This window comes from Euleptes europaea, chromosome 6 (assembly GCF_029931775.1).
Source record: "Euleptes europaea isolate rEulEur1 chromosome 6, rEulEur1.hap1, whole genome shotgun sequence".
Lineage (NCBI taxonomy): Eukaryota > Metazoa > Chordata > Lepidosauria > Squamata > Sphaerodactylidae > Euleptes > Euleptes europaea.
Window position 1 is genome coordinate 41,680,581 of NC_079317.1, and position 25,388 is coordinate 41,705,968.

At 39.6% G+C, this 25,388-nt stretch overlaps 1 protein-coding gene across 1 annotated transcript in view; it reads right to left on the reverse strand.

Annotated features, from left to right (window-relative positions):
* The window catches only part of COCH (cochlin), a 39,135-nt gene extending 13,985 nt beyond the window's left edge, over window positions 1-25,150 (reverse strand). The window contains exons 1-4 of the mRNA XM_056851862.1: window positions 25,087-25,150; window positions 23,171-23,327; window positions 4,991-5,124; window positions 2,580-2,642 (exon numbers count right to left, since the gene is read on the reverse strand). Of these exons, the coding sequence (XP_056707840.1) occupies window positions 2,580-2,642; window positions 4,991-5,124; window positions 23,171-23,327; window positions 25,087-25,150 (418 nt within the window). The remainder of the gene's footprint in view (window positions 1-2,579; window positions 2,643-4,990; window positions 5,125-23,170; window positions 23,328-25,086) is intronic.
* Window positions 25,151-25,388: the final 238 nt, after the last annotated feature.

Here is a 25,388-nt window from a genome sequence, read left to right on the forward strand (position 1 = left end):
GCATTAAATGCTGAATTAAATTTGTATCCTGCCTCTTTCCCAAGGATCTCAGTGGCACACATGGGGCTTTCCCTATTCTATCCTCACAACCAAATGAAGCTGAATAAAAGATAAGTGACTGGCCCTTAGTGAGCTTTATGACATAATAGGGATGTGAACCAAGTTTTCCTAGTTCAATCTCTATACTACATAGGCTTATACATTATATTTTTAATGCTTGATTTTTTTCTAGATAGTTTAATTGTGTTTATTATTAGTTTTTGCTGGTTTTTAGTATTGTATTTATTGTATTAAAAATTTTGTAGTCTGCCTTGAGTCTCTACAAGAAATGAGCAGCATAAAGGAAGCAAATAAAGAAATAACTGTACATACCCTTACAATCAGTAATTGAATGGAGGTGAGAAATTAAATATATACTGTTGGTACTGACAGAAGGGTGGGGGAGATCTGCACAGCTTGTGTGTGTGAATGATCCCTGACCTTTCTCTTGTGAGAGTTTGGCCACAGGTCAGCCAAAAATAGTGACCAAATTCTTGCCAGAGAAAGGAGTCTTGCAAAGGTTTGGGAAGCCCTATGAGGAATGTTTGGCTAGGGAATGAAGAGGCAGGGAGGATTTTGCTGCACCAGCTCCCGTGCAAATGCAACTGTAAGGGGAGGTAGAGAAGGAGATTTTACATTTCAGAATCTGGTAACAGGCATGTGGGACATTGCTACCCCCCTAAGTTGACCATCTGTTGCTATGGCCATTAAGCCTCCATATTGTTGGAATCTGCCTCATATCCTCTCCTTCTTGGGTTTGTGATCAGACTCTTTTTTGCTACTCACACAGGGCTCATGACCTGCAGCTTCTAATCCCCAACTCCCCCACTTAAGTTAACACATGGCCCAGTGTGTGAGGGCACTTGGAATATTTACATTTTTGTAGGAGTCTAGTATTTACTACTGTATGCATGCCTGATATTACTCTGATTGCTTAAGTATATTTCTATATTCCTCTCAATAGATCTCTGTTTTTCTACTATATGAAAATCTGTTTTTATCCCAAACTTGATCTGGACTCTGTCTTTTTATCACAGATTCCTAAAATAGAGAATGATAGTCTGAGTCCAGATCTGAATGTTTCTCTCTAGCCAGGTATTAAAACCTAAGTCAATAGCTTCTGCCAGAACTGGAGTGAGCAACAACAGAGATTTCTTTTATCCACTTGGCTGTTTAAGTGTGATTCTGCAGGAACTGGGCTCATTCACATACCACATGGTAACACACTTCTGTTGGCCTCGCAGCCAGCTCCTGAGTCCTGTCATAGGTGGGCTTTCACTATTACGTATGGTTTGTTTCCACTGGATCTGCTGCTCTCTAACGGCATAGTATTTGCAGTCGAATTCTCAAAACACTATGTACGGGGGCTTCCCCCCCAAAGAAATTCCAGGAGTACCTTGTGATCAATTATGTATCCCCAGCAAAAATGCGGAGCTTCTGAGTCCCTCCCCCTGAAAATACTGCTTTGTAATTGGCTGTAGTGTTTTTTTTTTTAAATATGTCACCAGCCCACAGTGGGATTCTTTCATTTTAACTGAACCGAGTGGCCATTTTACAGCCAAAGCATAGAAGGGACCAGACAAACAGACATCCCCAACCAATTTGTTTCTGGCTATCTCAATGCAGGGGTCATAAGAACATAAAAACACTCGCACGGACATTTCCATTTCATTGTTCCATCAGTAATCTTGCACTCGCAAAAGAAAAAAAAAGGCTTTCATGCCTATAGGAGGAGGATAACGCTCACTCTCTCACACACTCACACACATTTTTCTTGTGATTTACAGATAAAGTACCCCCTCCCAATGTTTGTGAAAATGCTAAGAATTGTCCAGAAGTCAGAATTTTGCCAGGTTCAGCTTTCTCCAACACATGGTATAGTAGTGGCAGAAACTGCACTGTTTCCTTCTATGCAGTTCTTAAAGGTTCAGGAGTCCTCTTATCCAGACCTCAGCGGCAATCCTATTTATAGCTCCACTTTCAAAGCCAAATTTTATGTAGTGCAGTTTGTTCTGAGTTCAAAGCATTGTGTGTGTGAGAAATGGTAAGAGAATTGACATTGGACAAGGAGGTATTTGACTGATGCTTCCCCCTCCTCCCCAATCTCAATAGCACCCACTGGAGTTGACATTTTTGTGCAGGGGCAAAACATGCAGGTTTGATCAAAATGAAAGCAAAGCAAAGTTTACCAATGGGCTCATGCTAGGATATGTATTGCTTCTACACTGATTTTTTTGTGAAGTGTCTGATTCTGTCACTTCTGAATGGCAGTTCTATTGTGCCACATCATGTGAAACTTTTAAAACTTGGAGTGACCTTAGAAAAGTATATCCTAGGTAGCAAAAAGAGGGTAAGAGGGGGGTGAGAGAAGGACGTACAGGAGGTAAAGTCATTTTATGTCAACTGATATGGTTGCATGCTCTTCTATATAAGTGCTACCATATAGGATGCATACTATATAATAATAAAATAAAAGCAGAGTAGTTTCTTACTTGAAAACTCTTGATTGAAAAGATCATCTTTTGAGTGAAATATCTTACCTGTAGATGGGCGTGCTGTTGAAACTGGCCGTGCAGCTGCTTCAAGTACTCTACTACTTGCTCCTGTTACCATAATGAAAAATAAATCCATCTTGTTACCTTACTATCAAAAGATGTTGCATTTAATATAAGAACATAAGAAAGGCAATGCTGGATCAGACAAGGATCCATCAAGTCCAGCAATCTGTTCACACAGTGGCCATCCAGGTGCCTCTAGGAAGTCCGCTAACAAGACGACGGCAGCAACATTATCCTGCCTGTGTTCCAAAGCACCTAATAATAGGCACGCTCATCTGATCCTGGAGATAATAGGTATGCATCTTGACTAGTATCCATTTTTACTAGTAGCCATGAATAGCCCTCTCCTCCATGAACATGTCCACTCCCCTCTTAAAGCCTTCCAAGTTGGCAGCCATCACCACATTCTGGGGCAGGGAGTTCCACAATTTAACTATGCGTTGTGTGAAGAAATACTTCCTTTTATCTGTTTTAAATCTCTCACCCTGCAGCTTCAGCAGATGACCCCACATTCTAGTATTATGAGAGAGGGAGAAAAGCTAGTATCATGAGATAGGGAGAAAAGCTTCTCCCTGTCCACTCTCTCTATACCATGCATAATTTTATAATTTGAAGTTATTTGTTCTGTTGAATGGACTGGTGGTTAATTAATGCAGTTCACTTTAAGAGCACAGACCAGTTAGGCAGATTATATAAGTGAACAACTGACTGACAAAGGTAGGCTTACAATTATTTAACTAAGCTTTTCAGATATTACTTATACATTAGCACATTTGGAAATCCCACAACCTCCAAAATGCCCCCTCCAGGCTTCTCTAATCTCTCAGGGTCTTGACCAAGGTAATTCATCCTCCCCCATCATTTCTTTTAACAGAATTGTAGCTTCTGTCAATATTCCATCCCTTGTGATGCATATATAGTCTTCATTAGGCTGTATTAAGAGTTTCATTGTTTTTCTTTTGCTTTCGTGAATTTCCTCTGGAATATGTTCCCAAAGGACTTTCATTAAAACATTCCTTAAAGAAAGAAAAATCTGTACTCTGTTTCTTTGTTTAAACTGCACTTTGTTTAATTAAATTGTATTTGGGTTGGGGTTTTTTTTTTTTTTTTTGGTAAGCTGCTTTGAGTCCCCATTGGGCAGAAAAATGAAGTAGAATGGTTAAATAAACGAATAAACAAAACAAAACATCTAAGCTTGAGAAGGGACCATTCAGACTGCACACTATTCAGCGCCTCAAAATAAGGATCAGGATCTAAATTTTAATTAATATGTTTATGAAGACCTCTAGCATCTTGTGGTTTATGGGCTACAATTTTTAATATGTTGGTAGTCCAAGTGATTATCTCCAAAATGGGTTAGATCCAGCGATCTGTCAGCAGAAGGCGCTGACCATTGCAGATCGTCCCAGCTTTCTCCTGCCATCAGCAGCAATTTCCAAAATTGCTTCCTGTGATAGCAGGATGTATGTGGAGTAACAGCTATGCAGATCAGGGGGCTACACTGTGGAGAAAGGAACGAACCCTCTTATGTCAGCAGTCCTCCACTGAGGGAAGAGAGCAATTTTGCCCCCTTGCCTCTCCTCATTACAGCCTAATGACCCACATGGCTATTGTTCTAAGTGGGTCATGTGACCCTGGGAATAAACTTTCCCAAGGTTAGAGGGGACTTCTGGGGCCAGGGGAAAGATCCACAATCCTTCAGTGAGAGTATCGTTGGATCCAATTCTATGTGTAAACAAGGAAATGTCCAGGAATAATGTGTATCTATTTCCCCCCGTAGTTTGTTTGTGCCCAAAAGGTAATACTGCATGGAGAGAAGCTCTGACTGCTTTAACTATGAATTAGGATATTATCATTAGAGGTTCGGATTGCTTGTACAGAAAATTTTACATAGTTAATCAACATAAATCAAGAACACAAATCCAATATGTATAAAGATTTGAAACTATTGAAATTATTGTATGTTTTGTGTATTTTATTTTTGGTGTTGCTGATTTATTATTTTATTTAAAACATTTGTATGCTGCCTTTCGACCCTATGTAGGGTCCCTAAGTTGCCAAACAATCTCAATTATCGTTGTCATATTTAAAGCCACAGAGGAACAAGCAACATTTTGATAATTGCATATTCACCTGTATGTACTTTTTTACCATAGCCTAGGAATAAAGGATATTCCTACATGGATACTACAGAAATAATAAGGCTTAATTTGATTAGTGCTTACATCATGCATTCAGTTTGTCTGAAATTATCTTTAATAACACATTTACTGCAGCTAAAGAAAGCATAATTTGAAATCATGATGAAAATTAATGTTAGCCAGTCCCAGCTTTTCCTGTGCTGATAAGTTCAACATAAATTTGTAAAAGACACTACCTTCTCATTTACTTACTGGCAACTGAGAATGATGATGACCATTTACCAAGCCCTTGGGACTGGATTCCATTAGCATATATTCCAGAATAGCTCTCTTGCCCTGCTAACTTTTGCATCATTACAGGTCCACCTGAACTAGTAATCACACCTCTAGGGCAAAAAAAAAAGAAAAGAAACTATTATTTGTTGTTATTGTCATTATTGTTATTGTTTTTAGACAAATAATTCAGGTCAGTATAAGTGCAGGCATTTAAAATGGTTTCATAAAGACATGTCAAACTCCTAGCCTGAGCATTTTACGAAGCAGTTGTAAAACCTTCTTGATTGAGTTGACCTTTAATGTCCGGGATAAGCAAGTATATTAGCCCGGATAACCTATAAGAAAGAGCCCCGTGGCGCAGAGTGCTAAGCTGCAGTACTGCAGTCAAAAGCTCTGCTCACGACCTGAGTTCGATCCCGACGGAAGTCGGTTTCAGGTAGCCGGCTCAAGGTCGACTCAGCCTTCCATCCTTCTGAGGTCGGTAAAATGAGTACCCAGCTTGCTGGGGGTAAAGGGAAGATGACTGGGGAAGGCACTGGCAAACCACCCCGTAAACAAAGTCTGCCTAGAAAACGTCGGGATGTGACGTCACCCCATGGGTCAGGAATGACCCTGTGCTTGCACAGGGGACCTTTACCTTTTTAACCTATAAGAACCTATATTAGCACTGTTTCAAGGCCAGTGGTTCTCAACCTTCTTTGGTCCATTATCCCCTTTCACTATTGTTCAGAATGTAATTCCCTCCTTCCCAAGATAGTCATAAACTTTATTGAATGTCGCAGATTAAATTAAAAACAAACTACAATTTTACAGATTGTACATAATCTAAAGGACATCACACTTTGCTGAATAATGGTCCCAACCCCCCCCCCACGGAACACCAAAATTCCCCCCCAGAGGTGGAATTCCCCCCTCGTTGAGAACCCATGGCCTATAGCATTGTAATAAAAATTAGTCCTAAATATATCTACTCAGAAACAACAGGACTTGCTTTCTAACTATCTGGATTAGACATTGTAGCTTTCCTGGATTTATTGGATAGTGATATGTACGTAGTGTTAGGTTTTAATCCTGTGTATTTTTACTTGGGAATAAACCCTATTGAACTGTTTGACTAGCTCACCAATTATACAATTCACCATAGGCACAGAGTACATATAGTGAATTTGCTAAATTTGAAGCATGCAAAGTGTTCTCCAGATTTATTTAGAAGCAACTGTACCTTTATACAGTGGTACTCACTCCACACCTCATGGACAGCCACATTTGCAGTAACCATCAACCACATATATTTCCATCCCTGGCCGGCACCTCCAGCAGCCTTGCAGCTTACCTGTTCTTTTTGTGATGGCTCTTTCAAGGTGGGAACCAACTGTGAAGAAGCACAAGCCCCACTGAGCAAGGACCTTGCCCACTTTCCTGAAACATGGGAAGGTGCCATACTGGGGAATGGTGCTGAGAAGATCCATAGGTGGCACGTCAAAGAGCCACATGCGGCTCCCAAGCCACTGAGTGAGCATCACTGCCTTTATAGTTTAACTATAATTTCTATGGGTGAATAATTGTCTGGGCAGTTGATAGCCTTTGAGGTTTTGCAGTTATTTTAGTTTGATAGCACCAATGGCATATTGCCAAAGTGGCCATTTTCTCCAGGTGAACTGATCTCTATCAGCTGGAGATCAGTTGTAATAGCAGTAGATCTCCAGCTAGTACCTGGAGGTTGGCAACCTTACTTGAATCACTGCATCATTAAATTAGTGTGTAGAGCTGTTGCAGAAAACTATGGCACCAGCACATCAGAGGTTCTGGTGGTGTTCCACATACGTTCATTAATGAGTTCCTTTTGCAAGTTGTGATTTGGTGATGGCACTACAAACTTGTGCAACACAGAACTGAACTGAGTACAAATGTTCTTTGATAAAGCAGGCAATTTAACTATAAAGCTAAGCATCCTCAGATGTATCAATGTGAATAAGCACAACTGACATATTGTGTTTACTATAGGGCGATTACAACTGAAGAGTAGAGTAGCAGATATCACTAAAGATATTCCATTTGGTAATGCTAATTTAGATGTCTTCCATCCTTTCTGTCAAAAATAAATGATAACAGACCTTTTGAAAGGCGCTTCTGTTTTACATATTTCTAAATCAACCAGATTTACTTTGTGGAATAGTAATAAATAATTCTTGAGCGTACGTCATTCATACTTCTCAAGTAATCAGTTGTAAGTATTTGGCATGTTATTTTATAGGAGTAAAATGATGAAACATGTTAAGGTCAAAAGGAGTCCCACCCACACCAGTTATGCCCTGTATGTAGAAAGAACTAAAATAAATTAGATTCCTTTGAAGCAGTTCCAGATAGACAAAAACAGAGTTGGGGTGGATAACAGTAAAGCTGTAGAAGGAAAAGTAAAATAAGGATTTTATTTATATACGAATCATATCTCCCTCACAGACTATTTCAGAGAAATATTTTTTCTGCTAATGCAGAGGTTTTTTAATAGCCCCAAACCTTTTGGATTATTTAAACCCTGAACCTCTCTCTAGTGACATCTATATACATGAAGAGAAATGCCACCACACATTGTGTTCAGACCACTCAAACATTTTGGCAATTCTCAGGAATTGAAGGATTATGAGTGGTATTGGTTCTCAAAAGTGCAACTGCCTTTAAATTGCTGTAGGAGTGATAATGTGGTATTTCTACTTTAATGGTCCAGCAAAAATGAAATTATGACTCAGATCCTACAACACTGTTCCCCTCATGCTTCTTTCCAGCTTTTCACCACTACGACACTCACTTCCTCTGCATGAGAGGAACAGTGTCATAGGCTCCAAGCCAATGTATTGTATCCATGCCTAACACTGCAGCTACATGAGTTCAGTTTTTTGCAATTTTAAGGCAACATGAATATGAGGTAACTGGTAAATCACAATAGATAGGAGTGTGATCCATTAATCAGAAAGTCCTTGCTTTCTGTCTTCACTTTGTTATGAACTCATAGAACTGAAACTGATTGGTTTGCACAAATATCTGCAATATGAGGATAATAATACTGGTACGGAGTTTGGTAAAGATTAGTTTCAGAGGCAAGCCATGTTGGTCTGCAATAGAACAGCTACATTCAAGTCCAGTAGATACCTGGTATCTGACAAATGGAACTTTGACTCGAAAGCTTATACCTCCAAAACCATGTTGGTCTCTAAGATGCTACTAGACTCGAATCAAGCTGGTAAGGATTACACTTATTTTGCTTCACCTGCAGTATTTTTAATTTAACCCATTTAGACTGAAAGTACAGCAAGTGAGGCAAAGTCAGTGGAAAGGGATTGTCCCCCTTCCTGCTACAACCACTGAAACTCCATAAATTCTGCTCCAGGGTCAGAGGATCTTCAGGAACACATGAAGACAAAGTGGGAGTCTGCAACAGGAGGGAGGAATCAGCCAAAATTGCCATGTTCCTTTGCTGTTCTGTTACTGTGGGTGTTGTTACCTCTGGATTTAAGTATTATACAAAATGCTGGGTTATTATAATCTTTCATTCTGACCTTGCTGATTTTTTAAATCTTCCAATGTGTTTCAGCCACATGTTTTATTTTATAAGCTGACTCAGACAGGTTCTCCAGAGAGGCAGTATAGGCATTTTTAAAAATAATGCATACATACATACACTCACTGCTCTTTCGATTCATTTCATTAAGCTAATTGTAGACAGACCTTTAGTTAAGAAAATAACACAACCTTGACATCAGATCACCATTCATCATCATGTCTAGAAATGGCATTTTTGCTGGTGCACATTCAGACACTGTTCACTCTAAGATGCACTGTGATTTCCCATAATTTTTCATACTCCTGTTTTGCCATACACTCACACCATTATGCCTTGCAGCAAATCATTTCTGTATCTAATAGGAAAGTGGCTGGTCCTTGTGCCAATCACATAAGCACCAAAACCAGGCCACCGCAGACATGGTAGGGGAGTCCACATACTTCAGACTTCTCAAGAATGCACAAAAATAATATTTTTAATTAATAAAAAACCCACCAAACCCCTCACAAAACTTCATGAAGAATGAATGAAACCAGCTGGGTGTTAAGTAAGAAAATAAAAACATGAAGGGAGGAGGAAATGGCCTGCTCAAGTGCTGATTTCCAAATTGTTTCGCCCTCCAGAAGGCCTTGTGGTTACAGACTGTAGTTCAGTAAAACAAAAATGACCTGAAAATCACATGCAATAAAGACAATGAGGGCTACCTCCAAGATATAGGTTTGGGATTTGTGAGTTAATCAGAGTGCAATAGAACTGAAACAGAATCACATAGAAGTATTTTAGTTTAACCAAGTTGTTAATCATTTTATATCACCCCCGGGTGATATTTCTTCCATGCTGCAGACTATGTACACAGCATTTGCAAGGCTATGCAATTCCTTACTCAGAGAAGCTAGGGCTGCAAGCTCCAAGTTGCGAAATACCTGGAGATTTGGGGGGTGGAGCCTGAGGAGGGCAGGGTTTGGAGAGGGGGAGGGACTTCAATGCCATAGAGTCCAATTGCCAAAGCAGCCATTTTCTCCAGGGGAACTGATCTCTGTTGCCTGGAGATCAGTTGTAATAGTGGGAGATCTCCATCCACCACCTGGAAGTTGGCAACCCTAAGAGAAGCCCACCCGTTCAAGTTTTCTTAGCTAGAATTCAAGATGCACATTAAAAACAATATTTTCCAACAGGCAATTAGGACTAATTTTAGGTTTTTGGGTGGATGTCTCAGTTTTCTGTTGCCTTAGGCCTTGAGATTTGCATATTGTGGACTAGGATATTATTATTGTTCATTCTTAGATTTTTAGTTTTCATTTTGTAGCATTAGCTGCTTTGTAAGCCAATAAGCAAAAAAATGGAATATAATTTTTAAAAATACAACGAATAAATGTAGAATTAACCGGTCCAATATTATCTGATGTGAACTTACCACATCTGCTATTATTTTAGTGGCCACATCATTAAAACAATGGGAAAAGTCACCACAGCACAGAGCCCTTTTAGAACAGGCTTTGGATTTGCTTCAAAGGAAAGAAAATGATTTCTCTCATGAAACAGTTCTTTGCGATTCAACGCCATTTCAGTATTTGCGCCTTGGCTTGTTGCCACCTTCCATATCAACATTGCTTTAAATTACACCAACAATTTTCCAGCACTCCTTTCACTTTGGCATTTACCAATGGTTACCATATTTCCTAATACTGTCCTACTTTTCTGACAGGGACATACTCCTTTCCTTTATGCCCCACTGCACTGCTAATAATAGTACTGTTTTCACGATTTACTAATTATCTTGCATGCCAACTTCTACAGAATTGACAGTGGAATTAAAGACTTTGGGGAAAGCAGCAAAGAATATTTAGACCAACAGTCTTAAACTTTTTGGACCTAGAACACACCAATGTGCAAACAGATCCAGCTTTTAATATTTTTCCTCATGTGATTGTTGTTCTCCTTTTCTTCTCTCTCCCTTTCCTCCTCTTTCTCCCTCTTTCTTTTTCTCTCCTCTCTCTCTATCCCCCCCCCATTTTTTCCTATCTTAAACAGACCCCTTTAAAACCCACAGAAATTGTGATTGTTGTCAGGACACTTGTGCAACTGACCAGGTAAAAATTCAGTTGAAGACTAATGCTTTCGATTATCGTGGTATGTTATTATCAGCTTCTCTTCAGGGAACAGAAGAGACTAATTCACAGTGGGTAGCCGTGTTAGTCTGTTTGCAGTAGTCAAAAAGGGCAAGAGTCCAGTAGCACCTTAAAGACTAACAAAAATATTTTCTGGTAGGGTATGAGCTTTCGTGAGCCACAGCTCACTTCTTCAGATATATCTGAAGAATATATATATATATCTGAAGAAGTGAGCTGTGGCTCACGAAAGCTCATACCCTACCAGAAAATATTTTTGTTAGTCTTTAAGGTGCTACTGGACTCTTGCCCTTTTTGACTAGACTAAAATATCAAAGGCACCCTGTTCATTTCAGAAGGCTGAGTTATTCTGTCTTTTATTGGACTAATATCTGACAGTGGACATTTTTATCCCATCCTTCCTCAAAGCACTAAGAATAGCATTCTTGCTTCTCTTTCTTCCATTTTATCCTTGCAGTAGCTCTGTAAGGTAAGTTAGGCTAAGAGAGACAGTCCCAAGACCACCCAGCAAACTTGATATTACCACTGGACTCCCAGGTTTTAATCTAACACTCTAACTAGTATCCCATACTGGGTCACACTGTAATGTGCCAGTATTTCAAGTTGTACTTACATTGACTTCTTCAGTATAAAAAAAGTTATTGCCAAATTATGGCAAGATATATACACAAGTATATATCTTTTTAAAGTAGTTTTTAAAAGTAGTTTGCTTTGCCTGGACTACGCCTAAAGTTTGGGTTACTGTAAGATGAAGCACATGCATCCTCAGTATAATTTCCTTTCCAAATCAGACTTGATGACAGGCCCATGATTAGACATAGCACTAAAAGGGAAAAACCTTTACTTAATATACATTACATATACAACTTCTTTTCCTTAAAATTTGGGATTTCTACTGGGAAAGACAATTTTCAGTGGTTTCAGAATTTGTGGAATTATCAACAGATTTTTACTTCAAAATAACAACCCTCCTGTTTGTACACACAAGCTGCTTGTGCACAGATCAAACAGTGGCAAGTCCCTATTCTCTTGAATGATCTTATTGCTGTTAAAATAATGTCATGATCAGTGCAGCACAATTGTCCAGGGAGGACAAAATGGTGCCAAAATAATGTCCATTCAAGCTGCCATGCAAAGACAGGAAAAAACATGTCAAAGTGAAGGAAAATTGCTATTTGTCTTTAACTACAGGGACTATGTTCCACTGTGATGAAAGAGGTAAAAAATAAAGGAAACAAGTTGCGGCTGTATAAGCGGTACATATATTACTCAATCCAGAAATCCAAAGGAAAACAATTTCTCCTCTGAGATCCAAATGGCACACCATGATGCTGTTACTTTGCTGCCTGTGCATACAGATGCGAAAACCACATGTGCATTAAATAGAAAGCAAAATACAGCTCTCCTGGCCTACCATAACAGCATCAAAGTAACAGCATCAAAGTAACAGCATCCAAAAATGAACAATTAATTAGATGTGACATGATTTCATGTGCTTAAGTACAATATACTTAACCACTGAACTTAACCACTGGGATGCCAAAAACAAAATTACTCATTCTTGAATTCAATGGCAAAGAAAGCAAGGGAGAAAAACAACAATGCTCTCCTTCTGTCTCCCTTTTCCTACTAGTGTTTCTCTTCTGAATGTTCTTTTCTCTGTCTTTCTTTATTTTCATTTCTACCTTGCCCCAACCTTTGATTAATTGTCTTTTTTTGATGTAAGCAGCTGGATCCCTCCTCCTGCTTAGGGGTGCCATGAAGGCACAGGGGCCAAAAGACTGGCTGAAAAATAGGGCTAGCTAATCTCCATTGTGTCATCCTAAGGTGATTTAATCAGCGCTCCAAGCAGACCACTACTTAGCCTATCTGCACCCATCCCACCAATCAATCAGAATTCAAGAGGCATTCTTTTGGGTTCTGATGACTCATCAAGCCACTCCTACCTTATTGTGGGAACCCCAGAAAAGCAATAAATTCTTTGATCTGATTTTCCTGCCAGCTTACCTCATACTGCCTCACTTCTCCAGGACTACTGCATCTGCACAATGCTATCCCGCTGACCATTTCCAGTTTGTGAAGGGGCTGTTATCCCAGGCCTCTGAGGAAGTTGTGAGTCTTTTGCAATGCATTTTGCAGATAAAATTGCCTACATCCACCACAACTTAGTTGCCATAGTCAGTTCAGTTACATTTCAGGATGCCATGAGAACGCAGTTTGGTTCTAGTTGCATGGGTGAGGCCTGATGAAGTGGACAAGCTGATTAGAAGCACATGGCCTACCACATCTAGGCTGAACTCTTGTCCCTTGCAGCTGGATTGGTCAAGTGGGTCAAGGAAGTCATAGGTGCCTCTCTGCAGGGGCGTTCAGTTCCAAGGTCAATGAAAAAGGTGGTCCTGAGGTCCCTCTTGAAGAGGGCATCCTGACTGACCTAAACAACTACTACCTGGTGACCAATAATCCATTCTTAGGGGCAAGGGGCTTGATTGTGCAAGCTGGCTATTTTGAGTCAGACTGTTGGTCTATCTAGTGTAGTACTATACAGTGACTAATAATAGTTCTCCAAGATAAGAAACCTTTCCAAGCCCTGTTACTAATTATCATTTTAACTGGAAATGCCAGTGATTAAACCCAGGGAGCCACTAAACTATGAGCTTTCCCAATATATTCCTCCCAACCTCCGGTCTTCCCTTTCAGGATTTGCCAGAGTTAACAGATTTCAGCCATTCTCCACTGCTAACCTCACCAACCAAATTTAAGAAAAGATATCATCTCAAACTTTTTGATTTTTTCTTCTAAAAAACGGTTAGTGTTTGTCCCTTTAAAGAACAACAGATTTATAGTTCTTCTCTTGGTGATATGCCCAACATTATACATTCTTAGGAAAGAACGCAAGATGATATAGTAAGTGTTCAAGCTCTTTTTGGAAAGTATAAAATATTTGGAATTTATAGGCTAAGATGTGCATCATTAGAAATGATTCATCTCTATTGTGCAAAAAGGGAATTCTTCTTATGTGGTTTTCAGGCCACATAAGGGCAGCATGAGTGTTGTATTCCTTTTCACTGTATAAACAATATCTGAGTGTATCTATATTATAATAGCCAAGTCAGTCAAGAGATTGGACCCAAAAGATGAGACAGAAGAAGAGTTGGTTTTTATATGTCTCTACTTTTTTTAAAAAAGGAGTTTCAAACCAGCTTACAATCTTCTTCCCCTCCTCTCCCCACAACAGACACCTTGGGAGGATAGTGGGGCTAAGAGAGCTCAAAGAGAACTGTAACTAGCCCAAGGTCACCCAGCTGGCTTCATGTGTAGGAATGGGGAAACCAACCCAGTTCACCAGATTAGAGTCTAATGCTTATGTGGAAGAGTGGGGAACCAAACCCGGTTCTCCAGATTAGAGTCCACCACTCTTAACCATTACACCACGCTGGTTTGTAGATCTTTCTACAAACCTGAAAATTTACCCCAGTGTGCAGAAAAAGCTGATTTTTTTAAAAAAAGTACTGAGGTTTTTTAAAAAAACCAAAATGATAAAGGAAGTTTTAAGAAAGGGATGCTTCTGTCACTACAAGGCAAGGGGAAGGGACATGCCCTTTCCAGGGCTGTTTTGCCCTTTGAGGGAGGACTCATTGTGACCAGGCCCAGCAGCAACCACCGGGCAACTTGATACCACATAACTTGCATAACTCATCCAAGCCTAGCTGCTTGCTAACATTCAACAATATTCACCCTACAAAAGTGAATGTAGTGCAGTGGTTAGTTTTAGACTCAGGTCTTGAATCCCCATTCTGCCTCAGAAACTCACTGGGTGACCTTGGGCCAGTTACACACTCCCAGCCTAACTTATCTCATAGGCAGGGCCACTAAGAGCATCTGGATGCCTCCTACCCACACCTGAGCCAGCCAGCCTTCTGACAGAAGGGCTGAGTCTGACCTACCCAAGCCCCACACTAGGCAAGAGAGGCAGCATCCAGCCAGCCTGAGGTGAGGCAGGGGAGACAGACCACAGCTCATTGGAGCCCTCCATGAGAGGCAAGACGGGGGAGATGGCTCAGCCCCATCGAGGTTAGGCAGACACTGGTGCCTGGCCCAGCCAAGCTCCATACATGGTGAAGCAGACAGTGGGTAGAGGATGCCAGGAGTAGGGTAGGGTAGAAAACTGAAGATGGGGAGAAGATAAAGGTAGGTTGTCTGGTACATGGGAAGGAGAAAAAGCAGGAAAGGAGGAGAGGCTATGGAGGTTTTCAAAGAAGGGAAAGAGAAAATAGTGGGGGAAAGGGAAATTCACCCCACAAGTCTTGCAGGTTCCCACTTGTAGGTAAACAGTCATCAGGGAATTGCATACCCCAGAATGCTTCCATCTAGGTGTAAACAAAGCCAGTTAATTAACATAGATGGGCATGCTGAGTTACTGAAAACAGTGGTCTTTTACGCGTGGGGTGTTTTACTCTCCTCCATTCCTGCTTTTTCTCCTTCCCATGTACCAGCCAACCTACCTTTATCTTCTCCCCATCTTCAGTTCCGTCACCCCTCCGACAACTTTGGGACTTTCTTTGTTTGGATTATGCATGCCGTTCAGGACCGTCAGAGGACACCTTGGTCTCCCCCTCCATTTCCCCGCATTTTGCCCACGTTTTAAAATTTGAGATAATACAAGTCCCTCAAAATGCAGGCAAAACACAGGGGGAGAGCAAGGTGTCCTCTGACAGTCGGAAACTGCATGCATAATCCAAACAAAGACCCAAAGTCATCGGAGGGGTGATGGCGAGTGGAACAGCTATGCATAAAAGACCAGTGAAAATACAGGGGCAGTCCAGAATCTTATTCAGGATAAATATGATTTAATAATTATATTTAATAATCATATTTAATAACACACAGCCCTGTATTAGCTAACAACTCACCATGGAGGAAATGTGGGGAAGTCTGCTTAGTTCTTAAATGTGCAACATAGATTATAGCTTGTTTTGTCGCTCTGGAATGAAGACATTAGTATTTCCTATCCCATCATGCATTGCTCCAGAATTTTGTCCTCCTTGCTTTAAGTTGATGGAACTAGAATCACACCCCTACGCAGTGGTGGCCAACTCCCCCCCACCCAATCATAGCCCCCCTTATTAAACCTTAAACACAATGCAAAAATGAAAATTTAGAAAAAACCTCACAAGCCTGAATATTTTAGCCTTTTGAAGCATATAAACCATACTTGGTATTGTACAGAAAAAATCAGGGAAGATAACCCATTCCTTAAAAGAACACTCAAGCCATTAGCCCAACTGGGCCATACCTTCCCTGTTCATCATCACCAGTCATAGAATACCTCTACAGAAAACTCAAGGTTCTGGTATGTGTATTTTGAGGCTGAAAAACTATGTGTTGCACATGCCAGACAAAACAGTGATCACCTGTACTGCAAATATCTTGTATAGTGCATTCTCCCTGTATGCATGCTCAAACATATTGCCAGAAAAGGGTTATTTGGGACCAATCAAAACATCTGAGCTACCTTCTTGAGCAGCCTGCTTATGATCCACTTCACAAGGTGGGGAAAACACTTTGCAAACCAACTTTCTCTTCAACTGAAAGTCTATAATATCTCTTGTGAGCAACACTAAAATACATTCTAAGCCAAGAATGCCTTATTACTGGCATTCATCCATGATTTAGGGGTTATTGCAAGGATCACTATAATCACTGATGTACTTAGGCAGAAGAGGTTATATTATGGCTTGAAACATCACATTTTCTCTGATTATGTCAGCAGTCATAGTCATATGAAACCCAGATAAAAAATTATAGATCTGAACAAATAGTTCTATGGATCTGAACAAATAGTTTTAAGCTCTGTTTTCAGCAGACTTTAAGAGTAAACCTTACTCCACGTATAAAAGCTGTACTTTATTATTATTATTTTATAAGAAGGCAGTTCCACGTGTATCCACAGGTATATTCAAATATATAAGTAAATACTCAAAGCTCAGAATGATATCAGATCATTCCAAACAACTTGAAAAATGTAGTTATCTATATTGTAACCAGTAAAGTGAACAAAAAAGGGGGCAATATCCTTAACTTACCCAAAACAGAAAAAAAGAAACAGAAATTGAGGGGGAAACTGTAAATGATCAGCTATGTAGAAAGAAATAGCCATAAAAGAAATAAATAAAAGAAATGGTTGTTAACTCCACAGTTTCTAAAACAAGAAGTACAGTATGCAAACTGTACTCTGACTGTAATTAACACAAGACACTACAAATCTAACATTTAATAAAATAAAATATCCTCTGTGGGAAAATTATATTCCTCATACCGGTATATCTGTCTCAAATTTGAGGATTAGATTGCCACTAAAAACATCTTAGGATATGAGCGAATTGTTTTTAGGAAGGGCTTTGCCCCTCAGGATCACTGCCTAATCTTAGCTCATTTGGTGGAAAAATATCCCCCCCCCCAAAAAAATGGCAAACTATATGCCCCATTTATGGATTTGGAACGAGCATTTGATACTATACCCAGAAATAGGATGTGAGGAAAACTTGAACTCACTTCTACTGACAGAAGATTACTCTGGCTAATTAAATACCAATATACCTCTTGTGTGGCCCAAGTATACTGTGGCGAAAAGGGAGAACTCTAGGAGAGTTTCTATGTGAATAGAGTGAAACAGGGTTGCCTTCTGGCCCCCTTACCTTTTAAATTATATTTAAACAACCTTTCTATCAACCTCTCCTCAGCAGATTATCATCCCCTTTATCTACCTTCAAAAGCTTTAAATCTGCTTTTATACGCAGATGATGCGGTACTTTGCAATACGGAAGGACTTAAAATTAACTATTCAAAATCTAAAGTTCTGATATTTTCCAAAACCAAGAGACATATTCCTGTGATTTGGAAAATTGATAACATCAATTTAGAGCAATTCTTTAGTTTTTCATACTTGGGCGTGACCTTTAGTTCTAACGTATATTGGAAACCTCATATTAACTACATAAAAGGAAAGTTAAACCTTCGGTGGCAGCAATTGAATGCTTTCTGTTTTATAAAGGTGGCAAATATATACCTGGGGGGTTATATGCATCCAATATGAAAATCATCCCTCAGCTATTATATGGAAGGTCAGTCTGGATTCTAGACATCAAAGAGAATACTGATATCCTATTGTGTCAATTTCTGTGGCAAATTACAGGAGCGCCGAGATTATATAGCTGCAGTTACCCTATGATTAGAGTTAGGCCAAGGCTCTATTGAAGCCAAAGCATGGCTGCAAGCCTTTAAACATCGCCTAAAAATTATATTTGCGACGGTGAAGGACGGCTTTATCTATGAACTAAAACAAGATCACTTCAACACCTGTTGGATGCAAGAAATGGACAAAAATTTACAACTTTTTGGTTTGTCTAAGGATACTCTACTAAATATGAGGAAAAGAAAATCTATACTAACTATTAAGAGATGCATAAAAGAATTAGACCACTATAGCTCCACAATGGGTGCCTGGAGAGTGTGTTCAACTCAGTTCTTTGGCATTCTTTCCCCTTTGCTCACTCCACTATACTTTTACAACTTGACAGTACCTTCCTTCAAAGTGCCTTTATGCTCACCCGTTTAAATGCTGCACCCTCAGCAGTATTAAATGGAAGATATAGAAATCTACCATATTCTGACAGACTCTGTCCATGCAATACAAAGAAAATTGACACATTATCTCATAAGATGATGGAATGCCCCCTCTTTAAACACTACCGAGATAAATGGATTACCCCCCTACTGACGAGAATTCCTGCCACCATAACAAGAGACAAAATATTCCCCTTTTTGCTGATGGATAGAGACCCAAATATAACATTGGTTGTGACCAAATATCTCTCCATCATATTTTCCTCTAAGAAATAACTGCTCAGGACCTATGGGTGATAGGAGCAAAGAAGGAAAGATCAAAAGATTTAATAAAAGACCTATTACATAATGTATGCTTCAATCAAATGTGTTTTGACCAGCTGGTCTTCATCAGTGACAACAGTATGTAGCAGAAACACATTAAAGCATTCACATTCAGCAATCTGTAAAAACGAAAACAAGACAATGAAGTTATCAAACAAACAAATAGGTTAAATTGATTTTAAATCTTTTTTTAACCATTTTAACTTTTGTTGAATGTGTATGCTTTTAAATTCTCTTTATTTCTGTAATATGACTTGCTATCGTGATGTCAATCCACTTCCAAATAGGAGTCAATTATGTGCGAAGTAAACCCAGCCAAACCTTGAGAACCAAATTTTTTAATAAGTTCCAACAGTGAAGCAAATTCTTAGGAAGAATTCTTTATTGAGCTTATGACAATCTGTTGGGTCTTAGATAGCGAGATTCGTTACATGTCAGACAGTCAAAGGGTTAATTAGCCAAATGGTCAGGAAGAGCAGATCGCCATTGCTTCCATGTCATATGGTCACGTAGGCAAAGTAATCTGCATTTTACTGCTTTGGTATATCCTTTGTTTGAAAGGGAAACTGTAGCTCAGTTACTTGTAAGTTACCAACCTGCAAGCATGGAGGAGCACATTCTCCTTGTGAGAATGGCTACTCGTGAGTAAGCGTAGTAACTGCTAAAGGAGTTTAGCAAGTCTAGGAAACTTAGAGATGTAGGATGTTTATTGTTTAATCCATGTACCCTACCCTTGAGATTAGTTAGTAAAGAATTGATTTGATTAAGAAAACGACTCTGTGGTATTTTTGTGTGTGACTAACCTTTATTATCAATAAGCCAAAACCAAGATTCATCGCCCTGAATGGTAGCAGATTAATTAAGTGAGTTTCAGATCCTAACAAGTGGTAGCAGAGTGGATGGATGGTTTATTCTTGGCTATTGATATAAAGTCACACAGAACAATTTTTGATTTTTGAATAGTGTCCCATCGGGGAACTGAGGAATACAAAGGACCTTACAGACGCCTGAGGGAATTCCTGTAAAGAAGCCGAGCAGCCGAGTCTGTGGGGACGACAGGAAAACTCAACCCTCACGCCTGTGAACTGGAGGAGGAGAGCGACAAGCTGCAAGAATGGGAGAGGACGCGAACCGGGCAGCCACGCCAGTAACATCGAGCACAAACGCAGGAGCCGTGAGTGTAAATGGGAAAGGGATCCAATCAGTAATAATTCCCCACATAAGTCAGTCATCCTTCCCAATATGGAAAAGATCTGTCGAATTAGCATTTAAGGCACTGGGGATTAAACACGTACTAAATGAAGATCCCCCAGATGAGACTGACAGAGATAAGTTTAATGCCTTTGATAAAGCTGATGCCCAGGGGATGTGCCTTCTGGTGGGAGCAATATCACCAACAGAATCATCCATCATTTTAAATAGTAATTCAACGAAAGATATGATGAAAGCACTAAATGAAAAGTATGGTGTTTTGTCCAGAGGTCAGAGGATGAGCCTCAAGGCGAATCTACTCTCATATAAGATGCCTGAAAATGTAACTCTCTTACAACATTTAAAGCATATGCAAGATTTGGAATCAGAGGTGAAATTTGCAGGAGGGGAAGTGAGCTCAGAAGATTTTTTAACAATATTCATTGCCAGTCTCCACCCACGCTTTAATGCAGAGAAGCGAAACCTGCTAGCCAGAGAGGATTTAACCCTTAATAAGCTGATCACAGCCTTGAAAGAATTTGAAACAGACAGAGCACGCGAAAATGAACTGTCTAATGGAATACAGGTATTGCATGTGCATGAGAAAAAGTTCCAATGTTTCACCTGTCGCAAATTTGGCCATAAATCGTATCAATGCAAGCAGAGGGAATCAAAAGGGGGAAAACCCCCCTCTCCGGGGGAAAAGCCCGCGAATTTTAGACAAAGACCAGATTCAGCCACAACAGGAAGTCAAGGCTATAGTAAGCCCAAGAGACCAGATCAGATCGCTACGCTTTTGCTAAAAGATCAATCAACTCACATTTTACCAATAAAAGATGACCCAAAGCGTGTACAAAAATTGCTTTTAGATTCAGGGTCAAGTAACCATACATGTGGGATCATGGAAGCCTTTGATTATTTGGAACCATGTGCTGAAACATTCATAATGGCCAATGGTGAGAGACAAATATGCACCCAGAAAGGACAAATTTCTGTTTCTATCCAGTCTCTCTGTGGAAATGTAATGGGATTAAGACTACAGAATGTACTTTATATGCAAAAATCTGAACATTGTTTACTGTCTGTGAAAAGGCTAGCAAATGCTAAGTTCCAAGTGACAATAAATGAGAACGGTTGCTATTTGTTTGATTCTCAAGCAAGGGAATATGAAGTTTTGTCAGAAGGTTCTCATTACTACTTGGAGAACGTTGCAGACCAGATTGTGGATTATACTGAGGACAGTGTTAATTCTGATGAACTGTATCAGTGTGAGAAAGACAATGGACTTTGTGCAAAGGAAAATGCTGTTATTGATGAAAAGGAATGCTTTGTTGACTGCAACAAGGAGATTAAAGGTTTAAATACTGAGAATTGCAAACATGAGGATTGCGTGTATTTCTGGCATTTAAAATTGAAACACAGAAATATGGAGTCTGTGAGGCAGCAACTACATGAGTATGGCTTGCCAGTAAAGGACTGTGTGAAGAGTTATAAGCAATGTGAAATTTGTATTGAAGCATCAGAGCATGTGCAGAGTGATTCAACAGAACCTCTAGCGCCATCTACTGATGAAGGAAATGCTAGCATCTCGGGAGACAAAAGGGGAAAGGAAATTTCCATTGTAAACGAGATGAATGCAACTGAGAGAATGAGTGATGCAAAGGTTGGAAGAAGGGAAACCGAGCCGGTTACATCCTCAGCATGGGAGCTTAGGCCGCCTGGTGCAGCAAAGTGTCTACAGGATACAGCATCAGAAGAGGGCAGTCCTGAAGCTGATGGAGATGTAAAGGTTTCAACCACCTTAAACCATTCTGAAGTGAAAAGTAACTTCTCAAGCTGGGAGAACAAAGAGCAAAAGTTTCTCAGTGGGGAGAAGAAATCACTGCAACAACTTACAGCGATAAACATTCTTTTAAACATTGCCACTTCAAAGAAAATGACAGTGATGATGTTTACTGTTACAGATAGCCAAAAGCTTACTTCACAACTACAGAAGCAAGGCTTCAAAAGGGGAAATAAAGAGAAATGTCTACTCAGCAGAAAGGAAAATGGCCTATTGCAATACATTTTAATAATAATGGACAATGTTTTAATTTGCTGTGATACTGAGTCAAATGCAAAGAAAATTGCTGAACAACTGGAGAAATCAGCAGGATCCAAACTCTTTGAAGAAAGACACTGTTTTGATATGGAAACAGAAAGAGACAAAATACTGGAATTTCTCAAGCAAAGAAAAGTGCAAGAACGCAAGTCAAGCAAGACAAGGAAGAAATCTTCAACTCAAGATTAACTCAGTGAAAGACAAGAAACAAAAGGGACTTATTGATATGATATGATATGTTAATAAATGTGATGAATTATGTTTGCATGTCTGAATGTAACTGAACCTCGAAAAGGGGATTTGTTGGGTCTTAGATAGCGAGATTCGTTACATGTCAGACAGTCAAAGGGTTAATTAGCCAAATGGTCAGGAAGAGCAGATCGCCATTGCTTCCATGTCATATGGTCACGTAGGCAAAGTAATCTGCATTTTACTGCTTTGGTATATCCTTTGTTTGAAAGGGAAACTGTAGCTCAGTTACTTGTAAGTTACCAACCTGCAAGCATGGAGGAGCACATTCTCCTTGTGAGAATGGCTACTCGTGAGTAAGCGTAGTAACTGCTAAAGGAGTTTAGCAAGTCTAGGAAACTTAGAGATGTAGGATGTTTATTGTTTAATCCATGTACCCTACCCTTGAGATTAGTTAGTAAAGAATTGATTTGATTAAGAAAACGACTCTGTGGTATTTTTGTGTGTGACTAACCTTTATTATCAATAAGCCAAAACCAAGATTCATCGCCCTGAATGGTAGCAGATTAATTAAGTGAGTTTCAGATCCTAACACAATCAACAATACTTTGCTAAAAATCTGTGCATAACACACATGCCCAGCACTGTTTTCCACTGCTTTTGAGACAGATTAAACTGCATATATCTATGGCCCCAAACTTATCACTGCAAACTTTTTTTTTTGTTCTTTGGTAAAGTAATCTTCAAAATAATGCGACCTAAGGTAAACTGAACTTGGAATATAGCACTCATTGTGAAAACCAGTATCATCTTGGATGAGGCACTCCATAATGCTGCTGCTCCAGCTGTGAGAGGCAATATGGTTTAGGGATTCATGACCTAAACAGAGCATCGTATCTTCGCTGAAGAATTCTCAGAGCATTCATTCACAGTCCGTGTGCTTAATTCAAGACTGATTCTAAATCTGAGCTCTGCTAGAAATAGAATGGTCTGGGTTATTTACCATTAATTTCCATTGACTTATTGATAAACAGGCTTACCTGTGAACAGCAGCTCCACAGACGCTGGACAAGGAGGCATACACAACATTTCCAATTACACTGTACTGCCATATAGGACAGTTTGCCGGACAGAGGACATGTGCTGTTTCACTTCTGATATCTAGTCCTCTTGTATGGCACGTAATTGGAACAGGAACTACAGAGGAAAAAAAGGATAACATGAAATTTAAGTCTCATACAAAACTCAGTATGCTACCTGCAGTTCAGTCTATTGCTACTAATACATTAAAGTAAGCATAAATAAAAATACTCCATAATTTAAATTTTAAATTTAACTACAATGTATTGCCTTGTTCTGATTTTTTTGTATTATGTATGCAGTCACTACTTTAGCAATCAAATGTAATCTTTTTGTTTGCAACGCAAACAAAACAGCATTAGAGAGCAATCCTAAACAGGTCTACTCAGAATCCTACTTAGATCTATTCAGTGGGTTTTACAATCAGGAAACTGTTCTTAGAATTATACTGGTACCTTCCTTCCATTTCTGTATGATACAGGCAATTTCATATCTTCTTTCAACTTACAAACAGTATGATTTTTAGTGAATAATGTGACTACATAAATAGTATATTTATGAAAACTGGCACATCTCCAAGTACTGTTGTGAAGCGTTCAATATCCAAAACATTTAAAATGGAGTAATATTGTTTTTGATAATTGTAGGCTTTGCAGTGAAAAACACAGGCATTCTCTTTGATGCTCATTATTTATTTATATTGTAGGCTGCCTTTCTCTCCAAAACTTAGGGCAGATTACAAACATTAAAACAACGCAATAGGAACACTATTAGGCATACAATGTGCAGGTGAAAAGATCCGTCAAATCACAGAGGACTTATGGAGACCCTGTAGGGTTTCAAGCCAATAGATGTTCGAGGTAGTTCTGAGAGAACCGTGACTGGCCCAAGGTCACCCAGCAGGCTTCATGTGGAGGAGTGAGGAATCAAACCCAGTTCTCCAGGTTAAAGTCCGCTGCTCTTAACCACTACACCATGCTGGCCCTCAAAGCATATAATAAACAGTGTAATAAAAGGAGATTACAGAGTTAGAAAACAATGCAAATAAAGCAGTACGAGCCATAACTTATAAGAAATACAAACACTGGATTATAGAAAGTAGAAAACAATACAGTTAAAACAACGTAGTGTATACTGTAGGCGGTGCCATAAACTTCGGTCCTTGACCCTTTGTAAAAGTATCCTCCTGAACAATTCAATTTTATTATAACTCTTGTTATAAAAATGCTCTCCTAAACAATTCCATTCTACACATTCTGCAGTGTGACTGATATGAGTGAGCCTTCTTGACCTTCTCAGGCAGGCCATTCCAAAAAGTATGAGCCTGGTAACTGATGACCTTATCCATTTGCATGGTAACGTCATCACAGATATCAGTGAGATCTTGTACTGGTATATTTATTTACTTCATCTATACCCCATCTTTCTCCCCAGTAGGGACCCAAAACAGCACACACCATTCTCCTATGTTCTCCAACAACCATGTGAAGTAGATTAAGCTGACTGTATGTGACTTGCCCAAGGTCACCAAGCCTTGGTCCATGGCAATGTGGGGATTCGAATCTGGGTGTCCCACATACTCTGATATTCTAACTGCTACACCGCACTGGCAGTAATGATCATTTAAAAAAAATCATGGGTCTTTGCTGCTGGATTCTCAAAGTTTGTGACAGGTTTCATATCCTTTTTTTTTTAAAGCTCTCATGTTGGCAGTTGCAGTGGAGCAACCGATCTCCACTGACGCACTGGAATTCATACTGGCTTTACTTGCAATGAACTGTATGGATTCTTTGTTCACAACTGAAGAAAATACACCACAGAAGCCTCTGAAGGTTCAGATATGGATGTATGTGTTATATGTGTGGAACACATGTACTAATGTTATCTGGCTGTGATTTCAGCACGAGGTCACTGCTAATTGGTGTGACTGGAACATACATTCTGTCTATTACGGTGTTTATCCTACTCTTCCTCCACGGAAGCCCAGTCAGGATACATGGTGTTCCTTTCCTTTATCTCTGTAACAATCCTGTGAAGGAGGTTCAGCTTAGAGAGTTATGTAAATGGCCCAAGAGTAGCCAGTAAGCTCCATGGCTGAGTAGGGATTTGAACCTAGCTGCTCCTAGTGCTAGCCATGATACCAAACCTATTTTCAATTATTGAACATATTTTTGAAAT